Consider the following 12,298-nt stretch of genomic DNA (forward strand, 5'->3'; position numbering starts at 1 on the left):
AAGGGAAGGCAGCTTCTGCTGCGGGAGCGCCGGGGACCGCACGGCCGGGCTGGCCGAGTGCCGGTGCCGCCGGGGACGGCTGCGGGGGTCTCAAGGGACGCGAGTGCGGTTCTGAGATGCGGTTTTGTAGCTGTCTCGGTGCAAACCGCTCAGGAGGTCCTCGTTCTCCACTTAGAATGCAAAGAGAACTCTCCCGACGGGGGATCTCCTGCTCAGCTCCATCCGTCCGCCGCACCGTGCGCTCGCACTAAGTGGGGAGGCGGCCGAGAGTGGGGAAGCGCTCGTCTGCCTCCAGGCTTCCTCCCGTGGAATTCTTCCACCGGAGTTAGAGCTGCCGGGGGGCCGGGGAGGTCTCCCGTCCACCGCCTTCCCTCCGCTTCCCCGGTCAGGAGGAGACTTTTGGGTGGCTGAGGCGAACTCCGAGCATCTCGGCGAGCAGCCCCCGCGGCGAGCGCACGGCAGGTGCTCCGGCCCCGACGGGGGAGCCGGGGCGGCGGCCGGGGCCGGGCCGGGCCGGGGCGGGAGCGAACAAAGCGGCGCCGAGGACGCGCTGCCCCGACGGGGCCGGCGCGGTGCCGCCCGCAGCGGGGGCGGGGTGACCGGGGCACCCGGCCCCCCTTCTCCCCACACACACACACACGCACGCACAGACACACGGACAGACACACAACCCCCGCACACGCACACCGCGCCCGGGCACACGCCGAGACGCACAGGCGGCCGCTGGTGCGCGGCGAGAGGATGCGGCGGCTGCGCCCCTGGGCGCTGGTGCTGGGCGGGCTCCTGTGTGCCTGTGCCTGTGCCGGGGCCGGGGCCGGGGCCGGGCCGGCGCCGCGGAGCTACCCGCACAGCGCGGTGCTGGACGGCGCGGGCGCCTACCGCCTGCACTGGGGCCGCCGCGGCAGCGCCCTCGCCCTCCGCCTGGAGGTGCGCACCCGCGGCTACGTGGGCTTCGGGCTCTCGGCCAGCGGCGGCATGGCCTCAGCCGACATCGTGGTGGGGGGCGTGGAGAGGGGCCAGCCCTACCTGCAGGTAAGGACCTGCTCCTTCCCCGCGACTGCCGACCCGGGTCCTCTTTGTCCGCCCACCTTCCCCCCGCTGTCCCTATCTCGGGACGCCCTTCTTTCCCTGCCCCAGGTTTCTTCTGCAGCCTTCTTGCCCTGCATACCTGTACCTCTCTACTTCTTCCTTTCACCCTTCGGGCTATCCCTATTCTTCTACGCTCCTTTCCCTGGGAGGAGATACTTCTTTTCGATCCGTTCTCTGCCAGCCTTCCCTCTAAACTTCTACATGGATTTCGTTAAAGGTGTCAGGTTTCTTTCCTCTTTATCCAGAAGATATAACAGCCCTATTCCCTCCCTTTTGGGCACCCTCTCCCGCCTGCCCGCTGAGCCTAGACCCGCGGAGGAGAGGGGTGGGAGGGCAGAGTCTCTCCCAGGGAGGTGTGGTACCTTTCCCCTCACCCTGCCGACAGCTGGCGGAACTTGGCCGTCCTGGTGCCGCCTGAACTTGCTCTTTCTAATCCCGCCGCTATGAGGGCAACATCCCACCAGCTTCCAAGGCTGCCGATGTCCCCTTCTGCTGGCGCACAGCCGATGCTGCTCCTTTTCTTGGTGTTCCTCCTCTCCTCACCTGGAAGTGTTTTGACCCAGATGTTGGAAAGGACTATGCAGAGTAAACATTGGGAGAACTCCTGGTACATGTCCTTGGTCTGGTAAAGCAGACTCAGAGGTGCCCAACTCTATTGGCATCATTTTCTTGAGGTGTTTCTGTAGTGTTCTTGATATTGTCAGGACTACGTCTGGGAACAGGAGTGTGGAATGGAGGCTTTGCTGGTGCTTACAAGTGAGTCATTCCCTCCAAAAGGCGCTGGTGGGCAGGTGGAGTAGGAGCCATAAGAGGGGAGGGGACCCACGCCTTTGGTCCCCTCTCATCAACTTGAGTCCAGCAGGCAGGACGTGCTCTGGGGTCTAGGGAGCAGGGCAGCTTGTCCCATGGATGACTGATAGGGGAATCTGGCCTGGAACGACATGTTGTCACCCACAGCTGCTTGAATAATAACTCGGAGATGCAGTTTAAGAGCAGGGTGGTTGTTAGAGTATGGTATAGGAGAAGTCATCGGTCCTGATTATGTTAGAACTAGTTGATCTTTGAAGCTGCTGCTTAAATTTTAAAAGGTTTTTCCTTAAGAATATGAATTTGCTGTTAACAATTCACCATAAGAAAATAAAATGCGTAATATGATCTCCCTTGACTATTTGTCAAGGTTTTATAAAATCAAAACTTTTCCAGAAGAATTGAGCTTTTAGTATAAATATTTTCCTTTTCAAAATTTCTTACACTCTTTCTTTCTCCCATTAGTTTGCTGTATGAAGTTTAGGCAAATATTTGTCTTCCTTAAGTTCAGACCAGTGATTTTCAGAATATTGCTTTCTCCATATTTCAAAACGAAGATAATTTTTCTTGAAGCATAAATAAGAGACTAATAATTGTAAAAAATAAAACCACTCTAGTCTGCTCATTGAGCAGTGAGCTCTTCACTCACAGAATGAAAGGCTTTCTGAAAGGCTTTGCAATTTGAAAGACATACCTATTAACCATTAAAAGAAACCCAAGATTTTTCCTGGTTAATTCTCAGATCCTGTTAGGATAAAGCCAGTCTTTTAGAAAAGCATCCAAACCTAGTGTAAAGACATCCAGTGGTGGAGAATCCATCACTTCCTTTGATAGTTTGTGGCAATAACGAGTCTCAGATGTTCCTGATTGGCAGGATTAGCTTGTCTTGATTTAGCTTTCAGCTATGTATTTTCTCTATATGTTAAAAACCCTACTCCCCCTGCATACCGCCTTCATAAAGTTATTTCTATGCTGCAATCGAGGCAATCAAGTTACTTCTCAATTTTCTTTTTTGTTAAATATATAGATTGAGCTCTTTAGCATCACCGGACATTTCCCCCAGCTCTCAAAGCACTTTTGTGGCTCTTTTCAGCACCCAAAACAGGTTTTCAACATCCTTAAAAACGGCCCCATGCTAACTCCATTCTTCCACAGGTTTTACCCACCAACATTCTGTTACAAATAGAAAAGGACTGCAGCAGGACTGCCTGCCGATACAAACCTACTGATATTTCCCTGAAACACTAATTTAGCACATAAATTGTAATGCTAAGAGCTATGAGTTACTTTCCTGCACTTTTGAGTAGGTGAGACGCAGCAGAAATACTTTTGTTATGCTTGCTTGCCACTTGAGGCTTGCTCCATCTCCATTCCTTCTTCAGATCTAGGTAGCATGGTTTCTTTTTAAACTGAACTGAGGTTTTTTTTAAAAGTTGCTCAGTTAAAATTTTTCCATACTTGCACCAACAAGGAACGGCCACAAACAAAGATGATAAACAAAATTTGTCCAGAGACTTTTTCTGGTCAGGCAGCAGGGAGTGCTAGAAAATGAACAAATTGTTCTAATATATCTAATATCCAATTCTTTCCTTTACTGGACAAACAAATACAGTTAATATTTTAAAAATTTATTCTGTGTTAAGTGTAGATCATCATAATTTAGATTATTTCCTACTGAAAAAGATTTTTTCATAGATAGCAGCCTTAAAAGTATGTGGTTTTATGCCTAGCTGCACTCCATGAAATATGTACACCCTATAATGAATGAACCTACTTTTCTCTTTGGTTTTAGAAATATGTTTTTATTCCATGACCATCTGTTGGAAAATGTACATCGTGGTCTAAACTCTTAGAGGGGTCATTTTTTGGTTTCTTTGAAAGTTTTGAGATGCTTGTTAGTGGCCTGACATTCAGATGTTCTGAAACACCTTTATAACCTTTCAAGTGGGCATTGAAATTGCTAGTCCCTTGGGTCAATTTTGCCTTTTTCCCCCCAAATTCTCTCTCCTTCTTTAAAAATAGAAAGTGTTCTCAGAGGTAAGAGTTCTCTTCTGGGAATAAACATGTAAATATAGTTAGACTACAGGTTCCAGTTAGGGTAAAAAGCACATACTCCTGTCTGTGGAAGATCCATGTATTGGGGTAGAGGAAAACTGCCAGATAGTTTTCAGAGAAAAGAGAGAAAATGTTTCCTCTGGCATTTATTCCTCATCCTCTCAGAGCAAGTAAATGCTATTCCCACCGTCAGCAAACAGTGTTTGCCTTGAAAAAACTTGGTTACTCAAAGTCCTGGATATCCAGGGTTGGGTTTTACTTTCTCAGTTTTCAGCATATCCTGAACTTGGGTGGAATGAACTGTTTGGTTTGGTTTCCTTTTCTGTGTTTGAGCTGTATTTAATCTGAAAGTGTGTCTGACATAAGCAAAGGTTCAAACAATTTGGAAGTCTGTGGCTTAGATTTGTCTAAATATATCAAGGTGAAAAGTGTTACGATGAAAAGAGGAACAAACCTTCATGGTGTACCAAAGTAGTTTTTTGAAGAGCATTAGAATAGAATGATTAGGGAATTATACATTTACTGTCCTAACGTTTCAGAAGTTCGATACTTGAAATGGGAACCTAAACATATTTTGGGAGAACGCAGAGGACATGGCATGGATACATGTACGCATACATGCATGATTTAGTGTTTTGTTGTGAAGGAGGCACCTCCACCAAGCAGAAGGAGAAAAAGGAGATCAATGAACAGACTATTCTCACACATTACTGAGAGCCTGTGGTGTCAGAGTAGCAGACTGGGTGGCGTTTGGTTGAGCGTGTTTGAGAACAAGAAGATACCGATGGGGGTCGGTATTGGAAAGCTGGGAGCCGCCTTTGTCTCTATAGGGAGGAGCTGGACTAAGGAGGGTTCATTCTTAGCAAAATGTTACCTTGATATATTTCCATGGTCATTTGCAGCATGTGTTACTCTTCATACAAGATCTTGGGGCAGCCTTAGATTTTGCATCTAGTTTTGTCATTCTTTTCTTCTTCTTCTTCTTCTTTTTTTTTTTTTTTTTTTTTTTTTTTTTTTTTTTTTTCTTTCCCCTAATGCATCTCTTTTGTGCTTATGAATTGACACAGCATGCATTTTCTTGCTAGACCCATGCCTTTTCCTTGGTCTCCACCCCTGTCTGGAATTGTGCATCCCCACCCACAGCACGTAGCTGCTGAGAGCCCCATTTTGAGGAGAGTAATCCTCCTTGATGAATGCCTATTTTGTGCAAGTTATACAAGAGGGTTGCATTGTTAGAATCTTCTGTTGAACTTGCACAAAAATAGTCCCTACTCAGGGTGAATAGGGACTGTGTGTCACTAAAAAGTACTTTATTATTCATTAGAGCCTTGCTTGTTAACTGTCACCCAAACTAAAGAATATCTGTTATCAAATGTATCCCATAGAGTTAGCTTAATTGCTCACAGGGAAGTACTTGGAAGAGATTTTAAAGGACAGAAAACACTGAGCATTTTCAGTACTTAACGATATGCCGCTTTTAAGTGCACTCATGCCAACAGCAACAAAAGAAGTGTTTAGAAAACAACTTGAAAGGCACCAAGAGAGAGATGCGGAGCAGCGAGTGCCACACTGACATATCTCAGTCAGTGTTTTGTTGGAGGTATTTCATGCCTTTGGGCATTGGGGCAAAATCTCCAGATGACTAATGTCTCCCTCTTGGCTTCAATGTGAGGCATAAAGAGACACTCCAGTGTACATCTCCACTGGCTGGGTGCTTTGTAGTTCCCTTTGAGAGGTACAATAGTTAGGACAAGGAAGCAACAGTTGGTGGACAAAAGATGAGAAGAATTCTGAAGCTTGTAATTTGCGGGCCTTCGGGGGACTGTTTTCAAGAGTTTGGTTGGGATAGTTTTTCTTTGTTTGTTTTTTCTTTTTTTCTTTGTCGAATTTTTTGTTCTTTGGATTTTGGAAACACCAAGAAAATGAAATTTTCTCACATCTCCCCAAAAATATGGAATTTTAGCCACTGTGAGTGATGCAAAGGCTTAAAATAATGGGGGATGATTTAATTCCCAATATAAACAAGTATCACAGAAGCAGGAAGGGGAAGAAGGGAGATTTTCCAAGGCAGATCCAGAAATTTTGAGAACAAGTATCCCTAAGTGTTGTGCTTGAAAATCCCCTAAGTGTTTTTAATCTTCCTCATAATTGAAGTAATTAAAATAATTAAACCAGAAAACTTGGACTGGATAAATGTGGCTCCTGTGTAAGGAATGTTCCTTGTGATAAAATGCAGTTCTGAGATTGTATCGTGCAGTATCTCCTCCTTACTGATTTTCTTTCCCTTAAAACACTTTGCTACATGTTTTGTCTAGTCTCCTTGTTTTAGGACAGCCTTTAATCTAGCTTTATATCTTCTGATATAACTGGAATATAAACTCTTAAATTCACATTTATTCTTGATGTAAAGGCTTGTATAGGGCCTTGGTACTCTGCCACAATGCCAAATTATCCATGCCAATATGCAATGTCGTATTTCAGCCTTTATCCACTAGTGCCTCTTGCACCTTCTTGTGCTGTTAGATAGGTCTCCACACTTCAGTGTTTTCATTTGTGTGTAGAGAAATTGATATGTTTTACTTCTGATATGTCTTACTTCTCAGGAATGTCACAGAAACAAAGGGATGCCACTGCCAGCTGTAGGCCACCCTGGGCAGCATTTAACTGTATATAAGAAATATACGGAAGTGTATTCAAGTGTCCCAGTCTGAATGAGAAAAGGCATATTTCTAAGTAAATAATTGTGTTTCATGTATTAAAAATAAATGCCCTCTTTTTCTGAAGAAAATTCATGAACATATACATACATGTGTACAGGCATTATCTGTTTCTGTAAATACACAAATGGAAATGTGCATATTTGTGTATATGTGTGTCTGCATTTAAAGTACAGACACATACGCAATTATCTGTTAGAGAAAAAAAAAATTCAGTCCTTGTCAGAGTTAGTAGTGCACCTGAAGTAAATAGTCCACACTCTAGTGTGTGTCAGCCAGTTTAATTGGAGCTGTACCAGGAATTGTGTACAGCTTATCGAAACTGCCCGTTTGAGAGATCGAGGCTTCCTAGCAAGGACTGAATCACTTCACACTAATCTGCTGTGTAGGTAAAAAAGTCAAACAAACAAAAATAACAACCCCAACCACCCAAAACCCCACTCACCCAAACAACCAGAAGCAAACAAAAAACCCCTGAACAAAAAACCAACGCAACATGCCCCCACCCCCTCTCTAACTAGTAAATTAATTATAAACAGACTGCTCATGGGACAGTAGCTGTGATCTTACTGATCCCACTTACTTTAGGAACTTGATTGTTGCTGTACCCTTTGTATGGTTATTTTTTTCATTTGCAGCCAATCTCAAGATTGGTTCAGTCAACTGGAATGCTCTCAAGGTGTTCTTACACAGCACAGCGATGCTTTCAGGCTCCTGCTCCATGTTAGATTGCTGTGAGTGGGCTCTGCTTTTCCCCAGCATAAGAGCATAGTAAGATCTTTGCCTGAAACTCAAGCTGAAATTTATTTGAGGTTGCAAAACAGTTTGGTTTGCTTATTTGTAAACTCATGCTCTGTTTGGTTCTTGCCAAATACAGTGTAAAACCAGCTTCTTTTAGGTGGTAACATCTAGTGTATACTGGAACCTTGAGCAGCAGGATTCCATTTAAATTGAATGCAACAATAAAAAAAAGAGAAATGTTAACCACAGTTATTTTTTTTGGAAACCCAGAAGGGCATAACATGGTGCTTATTTCAAACAAATGTTTCGTTCAGTTCTTTTCCTTACTGTAGCAGTTCATCCACCCTATTTATACTAAGATAAATCCTGTCCTGTGCTAACTTTCATCTTTGTTACAGCTTCATGATCCCTTTTGCCAAGCTTCTCTTTGGTATTTAGCATCAGATTGGTAAATTGGGGATTGTCCTAGGGTGACTTTATGATGCTTGTATCCCCAGTCATCTGTTCTGTTTATGCTGGATATTAAATTCTGCACCTTTAAAACTAGATCTGAGAGTGGAGGAGGGGAGAAGGAGAAGCAGTGGATTGTCTGTGGTGGATGTATTCAAAAACATGAAGGTAAGAGCTTCAGCATTCCTGCTTCCAGGCTGTGTTATCTGCAGCACGGACAGTGGGAGAGAGCTCTCCTTTGCTTTTAGTTAGTTTTTAGCTAGCTGAGGCAGAGAAGTTCCCCAGACGGTGGCTTTTCTTTTTCTTTGAACTGATCAACCTGCTCTGGACTGAAGGCCCAGAAGAACACCAGGATCTCACACCTGTGGCCCACCAGGGCCTGGGATGTGGCGTTTTCCATTGCAGGAGGGACTGATAAGAGACTGAGTGAGCCGAGCTACACCCCACAACAAGGACTTTCTGAATTTGCCATCTCTTCAGGACAGCAAGAGGTTTTATTGTTTATTGTTATTCAGTATTTTTATGCTTGTGAGTACTCTGTTTGTTAAATAAACATTTTTTTCTACTTTTCTCCAAGGAAATATTTTTCCAAACCAGTTGAGGGAGGGGCCACCTGAATCTACTTTCTAGAGGGTCCCCTTTGGAAGTTTCCTCCCAAATTTGCCCTAAACCAGGATAGGGATGTTTCAAACTCCGTGTGTTGGCTACAGAACATCAGTAAGGGCAGGTTGAAACACAACTTGTTTTCCTGTCCTTTCGCATTCCTGACATGTCCCTTTTTTTACTTTTAAGTGTTAGACTGCTGTTGGAACAGCAGTGATGGCCTAGTTAGTGAAGAACGGCTCACATAAATTGGGTTGGCTGAGTTTCTCACAAGCTGAACCCACAAGGCGATTGCTGGATGGGGCCACAATCTGAGAATTATTTTATGCTCCATGAGGTTGAAAGGTGATATATATAATTTAGGATGGGAAATGGATATCATAAACAAAACAATCTTGTACATTGTAAAGATCTGGGGAGAGAGTCCCATAAACACCTGCTTCAGTCTGTGATGACAGCTGGTAGGGCTTTTGGGGTCAGGCTTCCCTCTGCAGCTGTGCTTGCATTCTCTAAGGAGAAACCAGCGTCTTCATATCCTTAAGAAATTACTCTCCCTGACTGTTTGTGGAACAGAAATCAGAAACCGTATATACCACCTTTTTTTTTTTTTTTTTTTTTTTTTTTTTTTTTTTTTTTTTTTTAAGGAGAGAGGCTAATGGTATCTGGCAAACAGTATAACATGATCTGCCTCACATCTGGAAAAGAGCATAAAATATCTTGTAATGTCAGGAAGATTTTTCATTTTCCATATGTTGTTTCAACTTCTAGGTAATGTGCGGAAGGAGATACTTAATTATTTGATGGATTGCATAACTTAGTCCAGAGTTCAATATACCATTTTATGCAGTATTATCAAAGAGAGTACAAAAATTTTAAATGTTTTACATGTAAACAATTTACATAAGAAACGCTGAAATAGACATCTTTGTTATCATGTTGCATGACCAATAACACTTCTGAAGCTTTTTTAAACATTTTGTCTTTAAATAACCAAAGATATTCATACTAGAAAAATATAGTCACTTCACCATTCTATTTCACTAATTCCTACACTTCTGTACAGCTGATGTGTAATTTGAAAAATTTCTCTCAATTAAACATACAATATATATATTTTTTGTGTATAAGAAACTGGAGAATCTGGATGCAAGTACTGAATCAGTACATAAATCCGTATCGTGGATTTATCCCCACGCATGTAAGCATTTCAGAAATTCAGTTTTCAGGACTTGAAAATTATTGTAGAGCTGTTGGGACTTGCCTTGGTTTGAAAGACAGGTGTCTGCTAAGGAAGGCAGGAGCCTCCCTTGGAATGGAAAATGCAAACCCCCTTCCTCCGAATTATTATAGTTTTGAAATTAAGGGGCTCTCAGGCAAAGATGTGGTAATAGGAATAACAGTTCTTTACTAATATGTCTAATAAATAAACAACAGCCACTACGGCATTAACACCGAACAGAACCACAAACCCAGTACCGGCCTTACCGGCTGTGGGCGCTCTCCCCGCCGGTGCAGTTCCGCTCACGGCCGGCAGGGGCGCTGCTGGCCCCCGGCGGGCAGGGCAGGTGCGATGATTCCCCCGCGGCTGCAGGGGGCGCTGTGGTGCGGGCTCGGGGAGCACGCGGCGATGGCGGCTTCGTCAGGATGGGAAGTGATGGAAGAGAAGCTTTGCTTCACAAACCCCTGGGGCTGTTGATCCCGGTGCCCCAGCAGAACTCTCAGAAGCAGCAAGCTGGGCCCACAGGATGTCTCAGCGGGCAGACAGGGAGTGCAGGGCTAGAGTGCAGCAAAAGCTCAGAGCAGTACCAAAGAAGCAGCAGGGGCAGGACAGCGGCGGCCCGGCTGCCAGCAGAGCAGGGAGAGGTGAGCTCAGGATCCCAGACACCTGAGCAGATGGAGAAAAGTCCCTCTTTTAGTGAGGTAGGGTGTTAATAAGGTCCCAGTTCAGCAGCTGCTCCTACAAGCAGAGGCTCACCCTACAGCAGAGGAAGCAGCTCTGGGCTGGGATCCAGCAGCAGCACCAAATTTCCTTCCCCAAGCAGCAGCTCCAACCGTCCTCCTCCAAAGCCAAGAGAGAGCCAACAGCTGCACCAGCCCGTCGTTTACCTGCACAATTCTCGCAGTATCTCTCCCCTTGGAGAAAAAGTCATGGATAACAGAAGTGCAACCAGGTGCCCTCCTCCCCTGAGCTTGAGCACTTTTATTTTCTTAAATACCCAGTTGTTAATGTTTCTTAGCAACTTATGGGGAAAAATTTTATAAGTAAAAAGGAACAAGAGGGAAAAAACCTAACCCCCAAAAAGACTCCATGAAATTTGTATCAGTGTAATCTACCCTAAAAAAGGCACAGGTTTTCTAGCTAACTGTGTAGGCTGGCAAAACCAGATCTGTGTAAAAAAAAGATTGTACCATGTTAGAGACTTTTCCTGCTTGTTGGGAAGAATAAACTGTTCCAGTATCGAGCCCATTTTAGAACTATCTGTGATAGATATCAAAGCACTGTAATGCTGTGGATTAAAACATCCCACTCCTTTCTTTACAGAACTAAATAAGTGAAACTTGTGAATTTGGATGAGCTCTGTTTTACAGTGGTCTAGACCTGAGAGAGTTTCAAATTAAATTTATATTTCCTTAGTTTAGCTGAAGCCCAAATGCCCAGCTTACCTTCTCTGGCCTCTGCTAGGTCCATCCTCTGTACTGCAACTTTTCAAAGGCCTTCAGAGATATACATCTTTCTCCTTCGACTAGACAAAAGAGTGGAGTGTAGGCAGTCCAAATGTGATGGGTTTGATTGCATTTGCACCAGGACTTTTGGCTTTATTTTTTTACTCTGAAAGGAAGCATAGAATATGTATAAAGGTACAGACAACATGATATATCTAACATTTTTTCACTATTCCAGATTGCAGATTTTTCCAAATTGTGGCTGGAAAAGATGTGGCATCACAGATTGTCACTGCATCATCATTTTTGAAAACCTTTTGTTCATTCTGTTTTGTACACTGCACATCTTAAAGGCTTTTAAGCTCTGACGAGTAAACCGAGCAGTCAACAAAGTTTGGCTTAAAATCTTCTGTGTGAACAGAGAGAGATTCATATAGTTCCTGCACAATATGGCAATATTTTGTTTTAAAACTGGAAAACAAACCACATTCATGTGAGAGGCTGAGCAATCAAATTTTGAGTTGCTCAGGGTTTTTTGGTTTTGCTGGGTTTTGTTGTTTTTTGTTTTGTTTTGGGTTTTTGTTGTGGTGGTGTTTTGTGTGTGTGTGTGTGTGTGAGTGACGTTATTTTATTTTTATGATAAATATCTGGATAATTTGCAACAAAGGAGGTAAAAATAGCATTAGCTACATCTAGCCACAAAATAATTTCAGGTGGAATCACTGAAATCAGCAAGGTTCTGTTCATTTTTGACAGCAGGGGTGGGCAGCCAGTGCCTGAGCAGACAGCAGTGTGGGTGTCCAGTACAACTCTCATCCCACAGGGAGCAGCCTGGTCCTCTCTGGGGGCCTGGGCTTTGGGGCCACCTTCCCCAAAGCATTCACCAGCAGCCACGAAAATGAGCCCCTGGTGGTGAGCCAGAGCTGTGACCTGTCTTTGACTGTCATCCAGGCAGGTGAGATAATTACACTGACAACCACGTTATCATGGCATATCTGAGCTTATACCTTAATTACAGAACTTCTTTGCATTATTTTTGCATTCTTGCCTCAGGCTCATGGAACTCAGGACTATATCACAAAGTGTTTTTTTCTGGTTAGAGCTGTGTCCTCTAGACTTGTGATGAAAAGGTGAAGTTCACCACAAAACATTTGAGTGTGCACACCGTTTCT

At 44.2% G+C, this 12,298-nt stretch overlaps 1 protein-coding gene across 1 annotated transcript in view; it reads left to right on the plus strand.

Moving 5' to 3' along the window:
* Positions 1 to 975: 975 nt before the first annotated feature.
* The window catches only part of MOXD1 (monooxygenase DBH like 1), a 49,551-nt gene continuing 38,228 nt past the window's right edge, over positions 976 to 12,298 (plus strand). The window contains exons 1-3 of the mRNA XM_040058137.1: positions 976 to 1,032; positions 1,794 to 1,845; positions 9,922 to 10,382. Of these exons, the coding sequence (XP_039914071.1) occupies positions 976 to 1,032; positions 1,794 to 1,845; positions 9,922 to 10,382 (570 nt within the window). The remainder of the gene's footprint in view (positions 1,033 to 1,793; positions 1,846 to 9,921; positions 10,383 to 12,298) is intronic.

Source organism: Hirundo rustica, chromosome 3 (genome assembly GCF_015227805.2).
Source record: "Hirundo rustica isolate bHirRus1 chromosome 3, bHirRus1.pri.v3, whole genome shotgun sequence".
Lineage (NCBI taxonomy): Eukaryota > Metazoa > Chordata > Aves > Passeriformes > Hirundinidae > Hirundo > Hirundo rustica.